This window comes from Musa acuminata, chromosome BXJ2-4, assembly GCF_036884655.1.
Source record: "Musa acuminata AAA Group cultivar baxijiao chromosome BXJ2-4, Cavendish_Baxijiao_AAA, whole genome shotgun sequence".
NCBI lineage: Eukaryota > Viridiplantae > Streptophyta > Magnoliopsida > Zingiberales > Musaceae > Musa > Musa acuminata.
In genome coordinates, this window is record NC_088341.1 from 7,258,978 (window position 1) to 7,281,202 (window position 22,225).

The 22,225-nt window shown below is 38.2% G+C and overlaps 2 protein-coding genes across 2 annotated transcripts; both read left to right on the plus strand.

The window, feature by feature from the left end:
- Positions 1 to 6,709: 6,709 nt before the first annotated feature.
- Positions 6,710 to 11,382, plus strand: LOC103981049 (3-hydroxy-3-methylglutaryl-coenzyme A reductase 3). The gene is made up of 4 exons (XM_009397633.3): positions 6,710 to 7,734; positions 8,389 to 8,570; positions 9,750 to 10,096; positions 10,904 to 11,382. Exons 1-4 carry the CDS (start codon positions 6,779 to 6,781, stop codon positions 11,147 to 11,149), a joined length of 1,731 nt encoding a protein of 576 aa, XP_009395908.2. The 5' UTR covers positions 6,710 to 6,778; the 3' UTR covers positions 11,150 to 11,382.
- A 3,015-nt stretch (positions 11,383 to 14,397) lies between these two features.
- LOC135611396 (putative wall-associated receptor kinase-like 16) lies at positions 14,398 to 15,945 on the plus strand. Its single transcript, XM_065107145.1, has 3 exons — positions 14,398 to 14,442; positions 15,075 to 15,566; positions 15,628 to 15,945. Exons 1-3 carry the CDS (start codon positions 14,398 to 14,400, stop codon positions 15,943 to 15,945), a joined length of 855 nt encoding a protein of 284 aa, XP_064963217.1.
- The last annotated feature ends 6,280 nt before the right edge of the window (positions 15,946 to 22,225 follow it).

The following is a 22,225-nucleotide window of genomic DNA, read 5'->3' on the forward strand; positions in this document are numbered from 1 at the left end:
AAATAAATATAAGTTTTGGAGCAGCCTAGCTCTCTAATCGTTCTGTCCAGCATATTTACACTCAAAATTTCTTCTTAGTGATATACAGCTCTCGTATGCTAATGAATAAGACTTTCATCTGATATAAAATTTGATGCACGTACAGAAGTCCACCTCTATAATATCATGATATTTACTCATTGAATCCATAACTCTTCTTATCATGGTGTTGTTCTTCTTATCATAGTGTCACATTATCTCAAACTATTCCATCATGATCCGCTGCATCATGTTGTCTCCTAATGACATCTTTATTGTATTTTGATCTTTGTAGAATGAATTCGGACTGCGATTTTTTCATATGTTGCCTCTACTAGCACATTGCAGGCCTTTGCCACCTCCTCTTGTGTTCGCTTTTTTTGACAATTGACTTTTGTCCACTCGCTATCGAGTCACACCCGAATAAAGCACAACTCTATGATAGTCTGTTGTCTAATAACTCTCCAAATCTATTGACTTCGTTGAAATTTGTGCGCAATTGTTTGGATCTTATACCTCTGCCTCTTAGCACAATTTCCGTTGCGTATCACTTTCTTCGTGGCAACTCAAATGACAGCACTACGACATAATTTTCAAGAGTATCAGCCTTCACATCCTCTTGGCCCGTGTCAAGGCATTCTAACCGTAACTTTGCCTCTGCAAGTTGAGTTGGCTTAGTTCCTCTATCAAATGCCTCTGCTCCATGTTCTTTCTTTTATGTTGACCTCCTTCATACAATTTGTGTACTGCAACAAATTTCATCGAAGTTACTCCACTCCTTGATTTGTATTCGGTTGATGGTGGCTCTTGCACTCACCATTCCATATGTCCGTCCTCCGTTAAGTCTGATCTCCATATCGACTATAAGTATACCTTCATTTGGTATTATCTTACGTCGCTTCCCTACTTGATCTAATAATGCATCTATTATCGTATTATCTCATATGAGATTATACGATGACTCCTCGTTGTTCGTTCGTTCAATTTATTGAGCTTTATGGAATTATTATCTTGAGGTATTCTTCCTCAACATATGTAGTCAATTACACATGGTTCTTCCTCTAGATAAATAGGACTTATCTCTCCTAGATATCTCTCATTGGAATAACTTTTCTTTTCACATCCTTCCCTCTAGAAGTTTCAAAGATCACCATCCCCTTAGACTATTTTGTCTTGCTGAACAAACTATGTATTATTCTGTTCTCATGAATGCACTTGCTAGATTACAACTCTTCATCAATATAGTACCCTCGTTGCATCTCTCAAAGCTTAGTTATATGCTAAAGTTGCTACACACTTCAACCTCATACGGATGTATCCTTTTCATACTAAAAAAAAAAAGTTTTAATGCTCCACGGCGTTGAGTTTTGGTCGTTTTGGGATGACCACGGATAGTCTATTGTCCATATACAAGCCCTTACATTAGTATCAGATTCTTTAAATTAGCAATTTTCCTCACCTTTGTGAGTTTTATATAATTCTATTGATTGTTGAGTAACTCATCCCACCTTGCACGGTCTCATCCTTTGCTAAGCGCCTCGTTTATCTTGAGCAACATCAAGTCATAGTTCAAACTCAACCATCTCAACCTTTTATGCACTGTGTTTTACCCAATTCATTTGTCCTCGTAGTGTCTCTCACACTAAGGGTTGATCATTCATCTTAATATCAATTTCGGATGTTCGCTCCTCATAATGTCTTCTTTTTCTAAGTTTCTATGTTTGTTTCCCCCAAATAATCGTGTGTATTGACTACCCTCAACATAGCTCCACTAGATCCCAAGTTTATATGTAAAGTGTTTCTAAGTATGTTTATCATGCTCATTTGGGATATTTACTAAAGAGTATTTATTATATTTTTTAATAAAATTTAATACGATATATATATATATATATATATATATATATATATATATATAATGTGAATTATTTTTATACATATTTTTTTATAAAAGATAAGTAGACCTTCCGATAATTTATCAAATTCTTTATCAACTCAAACTTGACCTTATCATAATCGATCGAGGCCTTGAGTAGCTAAGGCTAGTCAGCATCTTAAAAATATGTCAGATTAAGTTTTGAACCCTTAACATTTGGTCAATGAATTTGGTACATCACTATTAAACTAATATTTTAAGTACAAAAATATGTTAGATAAGATTTTAAATTCATAATGAATCTGATACCAATATTTAAAATATAAAATATATAAAAATATCGCATTATGAATATTGTAAAAAAGTGAAAAAAAAAATTAAGAATACTTTTAAAAAATAAAATACCTTAGCGTAACGTATAAGACTCTCATAAACACGATATGTTGTACAATGTTATGTAATGCGGAGGAGACCTTCAGATGATAGGAAAAAAAAGTGAGATTAGTGTCTCTAACATCATTTTGTCTTCTATAAAAACAAGATCTATTTCGTCATCAACAAATCATTAATGAAAAGCTAATAAATAGAGAGAAAAAACTTAAAAAGAAGGAAAATTATGTATCGTGTTGCTTTCATGGCTCTCTTCTTGTGTCAATTTTAGAACAGGGCCAACTTGTCCTTGTTTGAATTAACAAGTGTAAGGCTTTGATGTATACTGCGCTTTTCTACATTCATCAATCTCAATAGTTTGCTGGTAGCTCAAGTTTTTTCTTGGATGTGGATTCCAAACTCAAAGTGGATAAGATCAACCACATACCTTTGGATGATAGCTGAGTTTAATGGATGTCGTCAAGGTTGGTGACATCATCTTATGAATATACACGCTCATGATCATCCACTAGTGAGACTTGGAATCTAAATCCAAGTCTTGATTTTGACTATCTCTTAATTCAAAGTCATCGTTTAGTTATCTGATTTAAGCTACACTACCTAATTAATCCAAGTCTATTGACTTTCAATTTGAAGTCCGATTTCAAATCAAGTTTATCTATCCAAACCCATTTTTCAGTGATTGCCAGAATTGCATGCTCATTCGGAGTCAAACCTAACACCTAAATTCTAACTTCATTGCAAGTCTATCTTGCAACTCTTCTCCTACATATCTCCTATCATGAAAAGCATGTCATGAATCCCGGGGGGTCAAATTGGACGTAAAGTCTTTTCATACTATCTTATACGAAATTTACTAATCACACAAGAAATAATTTCTTAAATATGATATTAATCTATTTTTTTCTAAAACATTTTTTTTACCTTGTGATATGAAATTGATCACCTGCTAGTGACATGTAGTCGATAGTATAGTGTCGTGCAGGTGACATGCCCGACATGTAGCTAACATCATAATGCTATGTGGACGACGTGTTCGATACATCAATAGTTTGAAATCACGTCGTCAACACCTCGAAAGTAACGATCCAATCAATGTGTGTCTCACACTCATTCTTTATGAAATTATTCTTTATAATTATCGACGATCTCGAGAGTAACGATCCCCATGACCCACTATAAAGGGATGTAGGAAAATCTAAGGACGACATCACATGCGCACTAAAAGAATATTAAAAATAAAATTTTTAATTTTCCAAAGATGTGTACGTCGTCGTGTGAAGATTGATCCGCAAAAATCGTAAAACATAAAATAATATATATGAAAGATTGTGTTACCTAAGAAGATCGTATATTCCTGAATCCCTATAGATATCTAGGATAGGGTGAAGGAGGTCAAGTATCCTCCTCTCTAGTGGTGATCCACACAGCAAGCCTATGAACCACCATTAGTTCCCTCATATTTATAGAGGTTCCTTGTCAGCTTAACCCTAATGGATCTTACCCTATTGGGTATTGGATCTCCATCCAACTACCCAAGTTTCTTATATTAATGGATCTCTATCAAATAATCTCTCATTGGCTCTTATTAGATCTCATTCATAGGATCCAATAATTCATGGGCATATTGGATATCTAACAAGATAGGAGCTCCGATGGATATCTCATATTTGAACATTTACTCATCGCAATACCTACCATATGTGTGTGACCCTCTAGGCCCAATATCGAGCTGGCTATGAGTCATACCTATCAGAACTCCTTCTGGCTTATTGAATTATTATCTCCTTAATAATTCGCTCGACTCATCGACTATGGACATATTAGGCCACTACACCGTAGTCCCCAAACGATATAAGGGAATCCAATCCATTGGACATGTCTATCCTTAGTTACCGTGTACCTATAGTCCCTCATACATCTAATATCTCAGAGACCATATACCGGTCATAGTGTTGTCAGACTCATACGGTTTTTGCTCGAGTCAAGCTTTAATCAGATTCTCCCGAAGAACTCTTTCTCTCTTAATCAGAATAACCCTAGCTAGAGATTTGTTTGAGCAAGAAAATATGGGATATTCCTCTCATGATACCAAAAGTGGATGATCTTCTATCGACACTCAATAGTCCTCATAGGATTGGCTACCACTCCCGATGACCAATTGTGCTAGATTTGGAACCTCCAAATCTATAAGTCTAGTATCAAAGAATAAAATATTCATACAGGACATCTTTGGTGTCTCAAGTCTAAGGACCAGATATACCACTAGGACTACCGAATCACTATCTGATAATAAGACATCATCAACCATCCAGCATTCCGTAAGCAGATCAATCAGTTAACTCATTATCCAATGAGCATTTATATTGTATCCCTAGTATCCCCACACGAGCAGCTATGAGATTTGCTGCATCCATCATATGTACGGGTATACAGAACACTAATCTGTCCAGTCATCTTAATGTCCCTCTCGACTAACTTATGACCAGAATTATTTAGGATCTATGTTTAAAGATGAATCGGACTTATTATCATGATCTCATCACGATCCGAATCTCATTGCATAGATCCATAAACATCACAATATATTCAAACAAAAGACAATATAAAGTGATAAAAAATTAAATAATAATAATAAGTAAAAAAGCTATATGTCAAGTCATACGTATTAGTACTCAAGTGATAAGCTTGCACGACACTTATAACTCTTCGGATATTTTCACAACTTGAGACAGTTGGCACAAACTTAGACTCCAGTTTCGACAATCAGAACATTGCCCAAAGTATAATGCAGTAATAACATCTTTTTTTTTTTCTTTTCATGTGACAAAATCTTTATTGCTAAAAGCTAAGACTAAGGATTCTAAGCATGAAAGCTCATTTTGCTGCCAATAAGCTGCCTTTTCAGTTGAGCAAGTTGCTTTTAACTGTGAGATTAGACCATCACCTGTAGCTATAACTTGTTGGAATAGAAACAAAAAAAAGGTGAAATGGAGTAATCAATCTTTTCTGATTGTTTCTTTTTCTATATCTGAAGCCAATATAATTTCCATTGATGAAGTTGTTCAACACTGGTTTGTGATGGACAAGTTTCCAAATTAATTCTCTGAACTTTGACCGATGAGAATCAAACAAGTTTTCACTTGTAGAATCACAGCAAGCTAGAACTGCTGCAGCTACTTGAAAGAAGAAGATACACTGCATCATCATCTCATATCTGCAACTCGTGACTTGAGATCTATAGAGGACGAGAAATATTTTTAGGGTTCTCAAAGAACTCTGTACTTGATTGAGGATCAACTCAAGCATATTTATTACTTGATCTCAAGTCATAAAGAATTTAATTTGTAATCCATTTTTTTGTCGCTTGAATAGGATTGAGGTTGAAGATACAAACCTCGTCGCTCTCTTAGGCCACACCTCTTGCATCTTCCTGGCGTGCAAGCGAACGCGTTTTCCGATTAGGGTTAGGTGAGATGTCTGGTTCTGCACGGTAGACAACGATGCATGCTTCGTTGCTATACCAGTCCACTGTTCATGAATGGGTTTCTTTCTCATGCACTTGATTGATCTCTTTGACGAAACATGCAGCATGTAATATGCATGATCGATCGTCCATCAGCAGTGAACTTATGCATGCAAATACATACATAATAATCGAAGATATGTAAGGCCTTTGCAGCCACATCTGTGTTCGGAGGCCTTTGCAGCCACACCTGTGTTCGGAGGGCCTTTGCAGCCACATCTGTGTTCGGAGGCCTTTGCAGCCAAGCTTGTGGAACAAGTCATCGAGCTCGTCAACATGCTTTACACGCTCTCTCGGTACTATATGGTTGGATGCGTCTTCACGTATGCCAAGTCGAGGAGTTCATTTCCAAGACGACAGAGCGACTTCCTCTCCCCTCCATGGGGCGTCGCTTTACGCGACGTGATATGCATGGAAGAACATGCAAGAACAGACAATTAAAACATGAAATAGGAAAAGGAATTATAATCTATAAATTGAATTTGAGATTCGAAAAATTAAACAATCAATCTACTTATGTATTTTTGTGAATGGGATCGCATTATGTATCTTTTTCTTTGATCCTTATAACTTTGATATTGTATTTACAAATTCAATAAATAAAGTACAATATTGAATATATCTATCTATATATCAAAAGCACAATAGTAAGATGTCTAAAATGTAATAGTTAATTTATCCAGTAATTAATTAAGATTTGAAAAGGAGAGAAAAAGGAAATTTGTAGAAACTGAGGACAATTTTCAACTTTATAAATTTATATTAAAGTAAGGAAAAAGGCATTTTTCATGAAATAATAAACTCTAAAAATAGGGGGGGAAATGTAAGTTTCCACATGCTGCGATCGCAGTGCTATCCCCTTCTTTGAACTCCCGCGTCCTTTTAAGAGCGAGCGCGGCGCGGCACGGCACGGCAGTGGACTCACCTTCCCTCTCGGCTCCCCACCGTTGCCTCCTCCGCCAGCGAGCATGGACGTCCGCAGAAGGTCCCTCCAGCGGCTCTCCTCGGCCGCCGCTGCTCCCTCTGTGGCGGGAGGAGCTCGTCGCCCCGCCGATGCTTTGGTTCAGGCGTCCGACGTCCTCCCGCTCCCGATCCGGTACACCAACCTCCTCTTCTCCGGCGTCTTTATCGCCTCCCTCGTCTTTCTCATGCGGCGGTGGCGCGAGAAGGTCCGCTCCTCCGTCCCGCTCCACCTTCTCGGACTCTCTGAAATCCTCGCCGTCGTCGGCGTCATCGCTTCCCTCGTCTACCTCATCAGCTTCTTTGGCATCGCCTTCGTCCAATCCATCGTCTCTTGCCACGACGACGAGGACGAATTCCTTCTTTCCGCCCCTGTCCCCGGCCCCGCGGCCGCTGCTTGCGCTATTTCGCTCGCTACCGACCCCATTTGTCCGCTCCTCTACACCGACAATGCCGCCCCCCGAAAGGACCCGGAGGTCACTGCCGAGGACGAAGAGATCATCTCCTCCGTGGTCGCAGGTAGGACCCCATCTTATGTTCTCGAAGCCAGGCTAGGGGATTGCAGGAGGGCGGCCGGGATCCGGCGGGAGGCCCTAAGGAGGATCACCGGAAGGCCGTTGGAGGGGTTGCCGCTCGATGGATTCGACTACGCGTCTATCATGGGGCAATGCTGCGAGCTCCCAGTGGGGTACGTTCAGCTTCCGGTGGGTGTCGCCGGACCTCTGGTGCTCGACGGAAGGGAGCACTACGTGCCGATGGCGACCACAGAGGGGTGCCTGGTGGCCAGCACCAGTAGGGGTTGCAAGGCTATCGCGCAATCCGGAGGGGCCACGAGCGTAGTGCTCAGGGACGGCATGACGCGGGCGCCGGTCGTGAGGCTGCCCTCCGCAAGGAGGGCTGCTGAGCTCAAGGCCTTCTTAGAGGAACCGAACAATTTCGAGACCATTGCCTTGGTGTTCAACAGGTGTTCGACTATTTGATGCCTTCTGTTTCATCTACATCAGGGGAGATGGTGATTGGGGTTCGCACTGTTCTGCTTTAGGATATAGATATTTAGACATCTTTTGCTAAATTTCGTAACTCGAGTCTTCCTTTAATTGTTGTTAGCTTTGGCCTTGATTACATTTCTCTTTCAGCTGCCTGGCTCCTGCTTGGTGATCTAATGAGCTTGTTCTTAGGAAAAAGTTTGACCTTGTTATGGTATTCCTTAGCCTCTTGCATTTGTGATGTCAAAACTCTTGTCAGGTTTCTATTAGCTTCTATCTTCCTATGCCAAAGTTTTCAGTTTTGCTTTTGTTTTTCTTGATAGTCAACTTTCAATGGGGGAAAAATGTCACCATGTCAGTTGGTAGTTGAGAATGGATCAAGCTCTTCCTTTTTGTCTAATACAAACTTAAATTTGAATGTTTCATGATCTTAGATGATGTGGGTAGTGAGTCCTTTAGGGAATTGGTAAACTTAATTTCCTGCACATGTTTCTGAATTGTTCTTCACCTTTCACTTGCATTTTCCTGTAGTTTGAGCATAGGAATTCATTGGCACCTTTGTGCTGTTGTTTTGACTCCCTTGTAGCTTTTGTAGTCCACTGAAGTCTCATTAAATTGCATGTTTGTCACAGGTCTAGCAGGTTTGCCAGGTTACAGGCAATCCATTGTGCTCTAGCTGGGAGGAATCTCTACATGAGATTCAGTTGCAGCACTGGAGATGCAATGGGGATGAACATGGTTTCCAAAGGCGTGGAGAATGTATTGGGCTACCTGCAGAATGACTTCCAGGACATGGATGTCATCAGTATCTCAGGTTAGATTATTTGCCCTGCCTTAGACTTGCTAGATTGTTATTAAGCTGTTTGTGTTCCAGTATGTTTCTTAATTAATTGATGATAGATGGAGATCCCTATGGTGAAGTCTCTTTCAAAATGTGTACCACAACTAGAACTTCACTAACCTTTCTATCTGCTGTGGAGCTGTTCATTGGGATGCTTGAGTTATAATGATTTACTCTTCTTTTGGGTTTTCTTATGGATTTATACTGCATAGATTTATCAAAAATGCTACAAGTACACACAAAGTATATACCACTTGACATGATGCATCCCTGTCACTTGCTAACCCAATTAAATAGGCTGAATTTGATGTTTCCATGTGTAATCATGTCACATGGATAAGGTTTTAAGTGTCATGTGGATCACACCACATCTAGTAGTTTACGTGTTTGCTTTGTGTTTACATGCTGCAAGATTGAGGCTCATTTTCTTTGACTTTCCTGCGGTCAACCCATGACAAGTCAAAAGAGTAAGTGTTCAAGTTTGCCACTTTTCTTGATCAATTGACAATGAATTGAGATCCTTGTGGAGGTGTCTCTTCCAAAATATGTACCACAAGGAGACTTCGTTAATCTTTCTATTTGCTGCGGAATTGTCATTGGGATGCTTGATTCATATCGATATAACTCCTTTTGGGTGTTTTCTTGTGGACTTTTACTGCATAGATCTATCAAAAATGCTACATGTACACACGAAGTATACACCGCTTGACATGGCAGCCCACGTGGAATGTGGATGATATGTAAGCGCAACGCGGATGACACCACATTGAGTAGTCAACGTGTGTTCTTCGTGTTGACATGTCGCAAGACTGTAGACTCGGGCCAATCCACGACGAGTCAAAAGACAATGTTAAGATAGTGATGTGTTGCCTAGGTGGCAAATGACATGGATGATACTGTAACCAGCACATTCATGCACCTATATGAATTCTCATGTGTTGATGAGATTTACAAGATCACTGAACAATACATATAGATGACTCAGAATTTGCCTGATACACTTCAAGCTGTTGTGTTGCTTGATGCAAAATTTTCTTAAGTGCCAATCCACCTAGTGTTTTTATCTGTTCAGTAGGAAAAGGCTAAAATGTCAAATGCCTATATCGAACTTCTCATTATTTGCTCTGTAATGCTTCTCTTGGCACTGACCAGGCAATTTCTGCTCCGACAAGAAGCCGGCTGCAGTGAATTGGATTGAAGGACGGGGCAAGTCGGTGGTTTGCGAGGCAATCATCAAGGAAGAGGTGGTAAAGAAGGTTCTTAAGACCAACACACCTGCACTGGTGGAGCTCAACATGATCAAGAACCTTGCTGGCTCAGCGGTTGCTGGATCTCTGGGGGGTTTCAATGCTCATGCCAGCAACATTGTGTCAGCCATCTACATTGCCACTGGCCAAGATCCAGCTCAGAATGTGGAGAGTTCTCACTGTATCACCATGATGGAAGCTGTGAATGGTGGAAAGGATCTTCATGTTTCTGTGACTATGCCATCCATTGAGGTAATATATCAATCTGATTTACTAATAAATGTAGTGTGTAGCCCGAACTTCATGATGCAGTCTTTACTCTTTCCTAGCTAAGTATCTGTATGGTATGATGTCATGTACAGATTTTTCTTTTTTGAGTTTGTTTTTTATGAGTGATGACATCCTCACTTAACTTCAGGATGCATATTCATAGTCTTACACATTGATTTGACTACCTAACTTCCTCCTGTTTCACATTGATTTCCATAGCTAAGTATCTTTATGGTATGATGTCATGCATAGAAATTTGGATACTTGCTGCATTGGTAATTAATTTTGTTAACTATCTGTTTGGCTTCCTATCCAATGAAAAACTTCAAATAGATGGCTTAAGGCAAATAAATTCACCACAGGATGAAAAACACAACAAATAAAATGCAGCTGTATATATATATATAGTTCTCCTAACACCACTGGTGCATATGGTAGACCATTTTATTTCTCTTACAGCTAGTTATATCCACAAACTTGTTGGGTTCTTTCTTTGATTTGTTCAATTCACTTATCAAGACTATTGCACTGCAGAGATGGGTTCAATTCTATTAGCACCATCAATCAACCTGATAGACTATGCAAATTTCTTGAATCTGATATACTCAATAAGCTGTTGGCTACTGACCTATCCTCGTACTCTTTTGATGAATATTTTCCATATCTATGCTGTTCTACTGATCGACATGACTTGCATCCAGTGGCAAAGGATATTAATTGATTGGATTTAAGAGTTCAAAATTTGGTATCATTTGCAAAAGGGGCTCATGCTGCCTGCATTGTCAACAGGTTGGCACAGTTGGGGGTGGGACTCAGCTGGCTTCCCAGGCTGCCTGCTTGGACTTACTCAGTGTGAAGGGTGCAAGCTTGGAATCTCCTGGGGCAAATGCCCGACGACTGGCAGCCATCGTGGCAGGCGCAGTTCTAGCCGGGGAGCTCTCTCTCCTCTCAGCTCTTGCAGCTGGTCAGCTTGTAAAGAGTCATATGAAGTACAACAGATCAGAAAAGATTTCTCCAAAGCTGCCACCTGAATGAAACCATGTCATCTTAAACAGCTTCCTCGAAGATGGACAAAATTTCTTAAGCTAGCAAGGTCGATTTGCAAGGAACATAAATAAAGGTGAAGAGATCCTGGGATCTACAACTAGTTTCTTGCTGTAGGTGGGTTCATATGGTTATTGAAACAGTTCTCTCTTCTGTTGTAACATCTATGTATATGAACTTTGAAGGCTCATGGTGCAATTAAATGAACTCTTTTGCTTCCTCCAGGTTATTGACTTACCTTTTCTTAGTTCATCTTCACTGTATTTTGTTTAAGAAATTGCTGTGTCATGTGATTTACTATGTCACCATTTAATATGGCAACATGCAAGAACTATGGAGTTGTCACATCAAATGTCATGACTCGCCAAAATGTTTAAGCCAACATAACCCAGATCAAACCCCAGCATAGTGCATGTGAGGCATAGCCCAATGGTGGCTCTACGTCGTGACGAGTCCTCTGACTCCGTCTACGGGTAGCCCTTTCCTACTCGAGCCCCCTCACCATTCCCAAATGCTAGGTCGGCTCTGATACCAAATGTCATGACCCGGGCCTAATGGGCTAACTGACCTATCAACTTCGTTTAGTCTAAACCACTGACCAAAATGCTTAAGCTGAAGTTGATAGTAATACACTCATCAGACCCTTATAAGTCAATCTTAATCCTGCCCACTTTTGATGTGGGACTAATCATGGGTGTTACAATCACCCCCACTCATCAGCTTAAGCATTTTGGTCAGTGGTTTAGACTAAACGAAGTTGATAGGCCAGTTAGCCCATCAGGCCCGAGTCATGACATCAAATGCCACTCATTTTTGTCTCGGGATGTGCCTTTTCCTCGATATTACATGATACTTATCATAACAGGAAATAACCTTAATACTCCGCTTTACTGAATGCAGAACAAATACTTTGACATGCAAAATAAAATAAAATTGTAAGATTGCTAAACCAAAGGAACCCGTAAAGCCTATTTCAGGTGAGCCTAAAAGAATTAATGTGAATGTTAAGTTTATAATGATCCTATAATTAAATATTAGAATGAAATATAGTTTCATAAATTTTTTGAGATCATGTATGTTTATATATGTGAGTCACTTCATGTTTTCTATATAACCCATATTTTCTATTTTAACGGAGAGAGACACTTTATCACCTTTATAAATAACTTATTGAGATATGATTATATATATTTAATTCATGTAAAGTCTTTACACTTTTATATGTATATAAATGAAGTTAATAAATAATTAAATTGAAAAATTAAAATTATTAATTCTGATAGGAATGATAAATTTTAAGCTAGTTATGATGAAGTTAATTAATCTAATATTGAAGAGATATAAGTTCATACTCCTTTATCATTTAATATTCGAGAGATTGTTGTTCCTCAAATCACTAAATAATTTAATAAAAAAGAATAACAAAATAACATTAGTAAACTCCTGCATAATATTGATATCGCTACTGATGAATTTGTAGAATAATCACAATCGATAATTTTGAGAATATCTCAAAAGGAAATGAAACATATCATTTTTGTTAATTATATGGTATATCTACAATAATCAGATTATGATATAGGAATCAAAAGGATCCCTCGTTGTTTTCATAGGTTATGCAAAGTAACAATCTTGAAAAATAGTATGAAGTAATAAAAGAATAGTTAAAATTAATATACTAGAATAATATTTGAGAACTCATCAAAGGATAATCTCGAACTATAAAATAGCTAGACTTATGGTTAAAGATTTTAATACATCGATCTGAGATATTTTCTCTATTTTTTTAAATAAACTTATTAAGAATCATAATAATATTAGTGGCTCATTATGATTTTTGGTTATATTATATGAAAGTGAAAACAATTTTTTTGACTGAAGATATACATATTTATGGGTTGACTTATATTATTTGCAAAGAAAATAAAAAAGAAAAGAGATATAAATTTTAGTATGTAAATTAAAAAAAATCATTTATGACCTTAAACAAATCCCCAAATAATGGTATATAAAATGTTATGATATCATTACTTCCTTCAAATTTAAGAAAAATAATATTGATTAGTATTTATATTTAAAAATTAATGAGAATAAGTTTATTATATTGGTCTTATATATGGATAATATTTTGCTTGTCAATAGTGATCATGGTTTATTATACCAAATAAAAAAAAATTCATCAAGAATTTTAAAATGGTTGGTATAAATAAGACATCTTATGTTTTTAGCATTAAAATATTCAAGGATAGACCTCAAGAATTATTAAGACTATCTCAGAAAGGATATATTGATCAAGTCTTAAAGAGATTTAAAATGTAGCTTTGTTCAACAAATAACACAAGTAAAAATTTCAATCAAAATAAGTGTCTTTAAAATAACTTAGAAAAATTAGATAAAGAAAAATATTCATTATATATGCGTAGTTGAAAGTCTATTATATACTAAGCCTATACTGAAATATATATCAATTTTATAATCAAAGTACTAGATATATATTAGAGTTAACCAAGAATAAAATACTATAAAGAAAATAATAAGATATCTGAAATGGACGAACGATTATATGCTCATATATATATAAATAGATCAGCTTGAAATAATAATATTTTTAGATATTGATTTTATAAATTACATCGATAATAGGAAGTCCACTTTATGTTTTATATTTATATTAGTTGGAGGGATAATTTATAGAGAAAAATATTAAGTAATATATTATTGCATTAAGAGTTGATTTTGTGGTTTGTTTCGAGGCCACTAATCAAGTTTTATTGTTGAGAAATTTTATCTCGGGACTTGGTGTGATCAAATATTGAAGATATTTTATGATATATCACAGTAATTTTATTTTCTAAGAATAGAAAGTACTTTAATAGTTTTATGCATTATGATATAAGTACTTGATAGTCAAAGAAAAAAAGTTTAAAAATAATTAATATCAATTAAAAACTTGAGTTCTACTATATTGATTATTGATCCATTCATTTATGACTTATAGTCTAAAGTATTTAAAAGAATATATTTTTATGATTATATTTATGAGTAATCTAAAAAAGATATGATGATGCATGTTTGAGTAGATACTATAATTGATATTCTTATTTATGTACTTAAAGTTATTTATTTTTGTTATCCTATTCATATTTATATATGTACGTATTAAGTTGAATGTGTATAATAGCATGTTTGAGTTATTTTGGACTGTATTAGGAAAAATTAATAGTGTTATAGTATATAAAATGAAGTATGATACTGATGATATACAATCGCTATTACTCGTATTGGTAATCAAACTTAATGTGATATTATTATATTTATTAGACTTATTAGCCTATTTTATAAAATTTGTACGCACGTGTAAATTATTTTTTCAAGGTTTTAGAATCTAATTATGTAAAATTATTTTTAAATAAATTTTTTATTTTATTTATTTTAATTTAAAAAAATTTATGTCTAATTAATTAATGGGTCAAGTGGGCGGATATTATATTATGTGACTTTATTTAATTAAGTAAAATATATTATAGATATGATTATATTCTAATTACGATTATTGACAAATAGGAAGTAAATCCATTTACGAGAGGATGTCACGATAACCCTCGTCCTTTTTTTATCATAATATATCGATCATCATAAGTCTAATTCTTTTTATAGATCAATATCATGAAAAGATATACATCAAATATTTAATTTATCGAATATTTAATTTATCGTTATTTAATTTTATTATTTAATATTAAAAATTTTTGAATAACAGTAACAATATTGCAGCGCTCTATCTCGTCGCTCGAATGCGCGACCAACGGCTACGAAGAAAGCTGCGTTCTCCACCAGGGCGGCTGCGCCACGATCTACAAGGCCGTAGATCACCATCAAGAAGTCCAAGATCACCAACAATATCGAGATCGAGCAGTTCATCAACGAGGTGATCGTTCTGTCCCACATCAACCACCGGAATGTGGTGAAGCTGCTGGGGTGCTTCTCGGAGACGCAGCAGGTTCCCTCGCTGGTCTGCGAGTTCATACCCAACGGAACCCACCCTCTTCCACCACATCCATGGCGAAAGCCGCAAGGGCTCGCTGTCCTTGGCGAACCGCCTGAGGATAGCGTCAGAGACGGTGGGGCGTTGGCCTACCTGCACTCGGCAGCATCCACGCCGATCATTCACGGGGATGTCAAGTCCGCCAACATCCTCCTCGACGACAGCTGCACCGCAAAGGTGGCAGACTTGGGAGCGTCCAAGCTCATGCTGTCCGACCACGACGGCCTGCCGTCGCTGGTGAAGGGCACGCTGGGGTACTTGGACCCCGGGTACCTGCACACGTCTCAGTTCACCGACAGAAGCGACGTGTACAGCTTCGGCGTCGTTCTGGTCGAGCTGCCGACGGGGGAGGAGCCCATCATGGTGGGCAAATCATCGGAGAAGCGGAACCTCGCGAGACACTTCCATTTCCTGCTCGAACCAGAACCAGTTCCACGAGGCGTCGGAGGACCGCACGATGGACGAGGGCTCGCCAGAGCTCATAACGATGCTCACTGAGCTCGCGAAGAGGTACCTCGAGATGAGGGGGGACGAGAGACCGACGATGGAGGAGGTGGCCATGGAGTTGGAAGGGCTGCGGAGGCTGGAGAAGCAGCACCCTTGGTTCAAAGACAACGACGAAGAGGAGGAGAGATTGCCGAGAGAGACCGCATCATCCGACAACGATTTCCGGTCAACGTTCATCGATGACCAAAAATGCAAGACGTGTGTGTATGCTCGCAACATTTCTGTAGAGATGTAGAGATTATGCATAGTGATGAGTTTGATTGCATTCAGCTGCAAAAAATAATAATAAACTCAATCTTCCTCTAACACAAACTTTAACCCTTCTCCCAATTTCGAAATGCAACTAAAACGCTAAACCATTAGGATGTCATAACAACATTAAATCCTCGAACATAATTATGCAAATATTTCTCCAAGTTGATTTTTATTTATTTATTTATTCTTCTTTTCGGAGATCACATCACCACCGCAAAGAGGATAAGAGTTGGCAATCCCATCAGCCACTACCTAAAGGGATCAATAAGAAGAAACCAATTGGATGACATGATCTACCAAACAAATTGACTTTTGTCCAACGCGAACACTACAAATCTTGATTAGATCAGTTGGTTCGATCAGAAAAAAACTCTGAACCGAATCTTTTACCCTTGTTGTAATATCGAAACAGTCCTAAGTCAAAATGAACAAGATAAAAGCATTAAATCGATTTGAACCTAATATAATCCGCTTCCGATTCAGTTTGATTAAGGTAGGATAGACTTGAATGGAAACTGGTGAAGTTCTACCTAATCAAATTAGTTTAAAGTTGATTAATTGATTAATCAATTTATAATTTTAAGTAACTTAAAAATATATTTTTTTTAAATGAATTGATTCGAACCAAAATCTTAATCCAATTGCGTCAAATCTATAAAATTGGACCACCGTTATTTGTGAAATTATGTTATTGAAATCATGTCAAATTAAGCCTTTAGGCCGATTTGATTAATTAGTTGGACCAATCAAGGGCTTAAGGTAGTAAACTCGAAGAGATTAATATTTTTAAATTAAAATTGGTTTGATTCAAAATGGATAAACCACACCAAAAAAGAATGCCACAAACCTAAATCGTTTATAGCCTTCGAAATTGTTAGAAGAAAAAAATCATTGATGTTCTAGTTAACCCGATGTGGTTCGGACCCATGTGCTTTGGGTTGCTTGGGGTGCCTCCGAGGTGGAAACATCAAGCTCTCGAGACGCCACCTGCACAAAGACCGAGGTCGAGGGAGGTTTCTCAAGTTTATAACCTAAGATAGGTGAGTATGGATGTGAATAGTCGAAAAGTGATCCTCCTTTTCATTGTGTTGAAAATGAGCTTTTATATCTAGTCGTAAAAGGATAAAATATTTTATGAAATATTGTACGAGGAGGCAACCTCTAATCGCCTCCAACAATCTCCCCTAGGCCTTTTATCTACACAAGCAACAAGAGGGAACAATCTATAACCGCTTGTCTAGAATCCGTATCCACATGGGCGAATAGGAGGGTGGTCTTGGTCTTTGGCTTCTACATGGACACCATGTAGAAGCCATGTGTCGAGTGATTACTAGCTGATGATGCTCTCCTTATCATTTGTCCACCCCTCCCCTCCCCCCTCAAGGTATTTTGTTAGGTTTCTCGACCACCACGCCTCAAGTAGAGGAGGGGTTGGAGTTTTCCTATCGCCACACTTCGAACGAGGGAGGGGGGAGTTTCTCAACCTCCACACTTCATGTAGAGGGGATTGGGATTTCCCGACCTCCATATCTCAGGTGGAGTTAGGGGTCGGGTTTCCCAATCTCTAGACCTTGGGTGGAGGAGAGACCCGACCTCCACATCTTAGGTGGAGGAGGGACTTGACCTCCATGACTCGAGTGAAGGAAGGGATTGGGATTTCCTGATTTTTATACCTCAAGTAAAGTTAGGGGTCAGGATTCCCAACCTCCACGCCTCGGGTGGACGAGGGGGTCGAGTTTCTAAACCTCCCTAGCTCAGTAAGGGCTGCAGCGAGGGATGCGAGCGTTGTTGGCGACGATCCATCACCAACTTGCCCCTCTTCTTCTGCTTGTCGTCGAGGTAGGCCACGAGAGGAGCCGAGGCGGACTACAAGTAGTGCAAAGGTGGTCTCCTCTTTGCTTGTCTCAGAGAGACCCACGTGGGGTAATAGGTCCATAGCAAGATGCTGCAAAGACACCCATCCCCAACCTGCCCCTCTTATTTCACTCATCGTGAGGCGAGCTATAAGCGGTGCGGAGGTGGGCCCCTCCCCTGCTCATCCCCAAGGGACCCACATCAAGCAACGGGTGTATAGCGGGGATGCTGCGAAGTCCCACATTGCCAACCTGTCCCTCTTCTTTTGCTCGTCATGAGGCGGGCTGTGAGAGGAGCTAAGGCAAGCTACAAGCAATGCGGAGGCGGGCTCCTCCTTTGCTCGTCCCCGAGGGACCTACGTCGAGCAACAGGTCCATAACGAGGATGCTACGAAGCCCCCGTCGTCGATTTGCCCCTCCCATGGTCGAGGGAACCATGTCATGTAGTGGGTCCATAGTAGGGATGCTACGAAACTCCCTATCATCCATGTACCCCTCTTCTTCATAAATGATAAAGAGAGAATCATCAACCAGTAGCCACCCGACACATGGCTGACATGTAGTGTCCAAAGTGGAAGGAGACGACAAAAGCCACCCTTCGCATATCTGCTCAAGTAGACAAGAGTTTGAGACAAACAATTATAGATTGTTCCCCCTTGTCGCTCGCGTGGATTAAATGTCAAGAGAATGTTGTCGGAGACGGTTAGAGGTTGCCTCCTCGTAGAATATTCCATAAAATATTTCATCCCTTTTACGACATAGTATAAAAGCTCATCAACGCAATGAAAAAGGAGGTCACTTTTTGACCACTCACGTTCAAGATTATTTTTCGATCACTCACGTCCACACTCACTTATCTCGGGTTACTAACTTAGGTGTTGGAGGGATCGAGTCAAAAAACCTCCCCCGATCTCATTCTTTATGCATGTGACACCTCGAGAGCTCGATGTTTTCATGTCAAAGGTACCCTGGGCAATCCTACGCACATGAGTCTAGACCACGTCAAGTTGACCAGGACATCAACGACTTCTTCCCATAACAAAAATCAAACTATTAATAAATCACTTCAAACCAAACCGATTCGATTTGGTTCTTTCATTTGGTTAGAACACCCCACTAAAAACTTAAACAACATAATAAGTCTATTATCATTGATTTGGATTAATGGTTCAAGCTTAACCAAGTTAATAGTTAGCTCAAACCTAATAAGTTGGATTCATTAATTGGATTATTTTTTATTCATATTGATCATAACATTTTAAAGAGCTATTATATTTATTTTTTATGATATTTTATGTTTTCCCTCTCAAGAAACATATGATATTTTATGTTCTCTTTTATTCTTTCATTTGTTTGCCTTTTCTCATCATATTTTTAATCACTATCCTTTTAATAAATCTTTTTTTTATTCTATTACCAACTCACACTTTTTTTATGTTGTCAGAGAAAAATGTCATTAACGTCTTGATCAACCCGACGTGGTCCAAACCTATATGTGCAAGAATATTCAAGGTGCCTCCAACGTGAAAACATCGTGCTTTTGAGATGGATTCGAGATGGATTTTGATATTGCTCTAATGTGTTGAGCTCTTAAGGTACCATCTACACTAATATTAAGGTCGAGAGAGGTTTCTCGACTTGATCCCTTCGACTCTCAAGTTAGTAATCCAAGATCTCCAAACGTGAGTTCAAGTAATTCAAAAGGAATCGATCATTCTTCTATTTCCCTATTTAGAATATATTTTTATATCTTAAAGGAGAAAAAAAAAGTCTGTGATATCATTCTTTGTCATAAAGGAAAAAAAAGATTTAAAATTATCTTCATTGTCATAAAAGAAAAGAATAAAGTTTAAAATTACCTTCCTCGTTATAAAGAAAGATAATAAAATTTGTGATTATCTTTCTTATCATAATAAATGAAAAAAAGATTTGTTTTTCTTTATTAGGCTAATGACTTGAATGACACATGAGGGTTGTATCAACTATTAGATAATTTTTTTTATCAGATATCAACATATTTTTCCATCAACCATTCCAGAGTTTATATTCTTTTTTTAGTTTGGTTATCAAATTTCATGAGATCGCGACAAAGAAGCATTTCACAACCATATCTTTTATTGTATATATTTCTTATTACATCTCATGTCCTTCTGCACAAACTCCATCGCCAGCTCAATAAAATAATGAATCATTTATGCACTCAGCCTTGTCGTCTTTGCATGCTCATCAGCATCAAATCCACTTCCTATGTGTAAAGTTGAAAGCGTATAGTGCCATAAAAGTAACCCAACCCTTCTCTTTCAAGCTTTTTCCCTTTGCGTTGGACTCCAAAATTCATATGATTCACGCAACTCAATGACATCCTTTTACGGTTCATTTCCTCCTTTAATTCCATCCGTTTCACAACTCATGAATATAAAATATTTGAAGATTCTGTGAAATCTGAAGCATTAGAAATATAAACAAATTGTAATTTTTTCTTACACTCTCTCTTATAGAAAATATAGTCTTAAAATATTCCATCTCCTCAGTACATATTTTGTGTACTAACCTCAATAAGTCGCTTTGTAGAGCTTTCAAGTCTTAATATCATTTTTATTGGACGAGTAAAAGATTTATTCTTCTATCTAATTCCTTCTACTTTTTCATGTTTGCTTTACTCATCTTCCACTCACCATCACTGTCTCCAAGGTTAGCTTTATTCTACACTTTCCCTATGTCATCTCCTCTTGCATTATTACATCAACTTGAGAAGGAGAATGCTCCTTCTCATGTTTAATGAACATTTCACAAAAATATACTTCGATCCTTGCCATTTATTTCCATTGGTCATCTTGACAAATAATTTTTAAAGATGATTTTTTATGTTCAGTTAAATTATTCTTCATTTTCATATTAATATATTTTTAGTAAGGCCTACACATAATATAACAAAAAATAGAGGTGTCGAATTATAAATGACCATAGGACGAGGGTCGATTGTAATTATGTTAAGTGTAAGGACTGAAACGTAAAGACAAAGGAATAAAGAAAACTTCAAGGTTCGATATGTAAAACTTACCAAACCGCACCCATTTATGCCGAGGACTCGCCTTCGCCGTCTTCCTCACCCTTCTGCGGAGACAATGGAGGATGGAATGAGGACAAGGAGCTTCAGGGACGAGGACTACAGCAACAGGAGGGCGTTCCTGCGGAGCTACCCGCTTCAGTGGGGAGAACAGAAGGAAGAAGAGGAAAGGGAGGATTACCAGAAGGAACCAGCGGCGTCGCGGGAGCACCAGGCCTCTCTCAAGACCAGGTTTGCAGTTGTGCTACAGTGGGGTGGGGCGACGCTCCTGCTCCTCAAGAGGTGGAAGAGGAAGATTGGGTGTTACTCTGTGGCTTGCGGTCCTTTTGGGTTCAACAAGCCTTCCCACAAGCTGCTCCCGGTCTAGTGTTCTTCGCCCGCCATCTTCCCCTGTGTCGAAGACCAGATGTAGCTTCGTGAACACATGGAGCATGATCATGAATCTGTATGCTTGTTTTCAGATATTGTCTTTGAGGCTCCTTTTGTTGAACTTCGATTTTTCTGATGCTTCTCAAGAAATCAGTGCATGAGATGAAGACATGACAGAGTTCTAATCTGTGCGTAATGGCTGGGATTGATGACTGAAGAGATGATGATGATGATGTCGATGTGCAGAGACTTGTTCTTCTGCGACGACATTCTTCCACCTGATTTGCCGTGTAGAGTTGACTATCATTGACTTCTGGATCAGTTCTCCAGTGATCTCTCCATGGCTGTTCTGTCAGACCTACATGAGACGGGGAACAAATTAAAATCTAGATAGAAAGAAAGCAAGGCTCGTTAGTGAACTAAACTTACAGGAAAAAGAATTCTTGAAACCCATCAATTAGATTGAGAATGAGCATGTTCACCGATTAGATCGAGTTTGAAGATAAACCAAACATTCCAAAGTTACTTGGATGATCTCCAGCTGGGGGAGAAGGAAAATCCTGTGGAGGCAGGAACAAGTACCAGATCAGGAACAAAGGAGATTCCATTAACATTTAAACAAACAACATCATAAAGAAGCTGATGAAAATATGGTCACTGAACATTTTGTTATTCGATTCAAGTCTGAACGATATGAGAAGACATATGATTGTTTTGTGGATGTCACCAGTATGGAGTTGGTAATGTTAGGTAGCCCTTCATGGTAACCTTTTTCTTATAAGAACAATAATATAGAGAGAAGAATAACTTCTCCTGTTTTTTTCTAGAAAATAATTATCAAAAAAAGGATACTGGAATTTTCAGGTTCAAATAACTACTCAGTTTCAGGTACTACCTTTGTCATAAACAATAATGATCCGCACTTTAGTGCATAAAGGAGCAGGTTATTCACACAATCCACTTACCATACA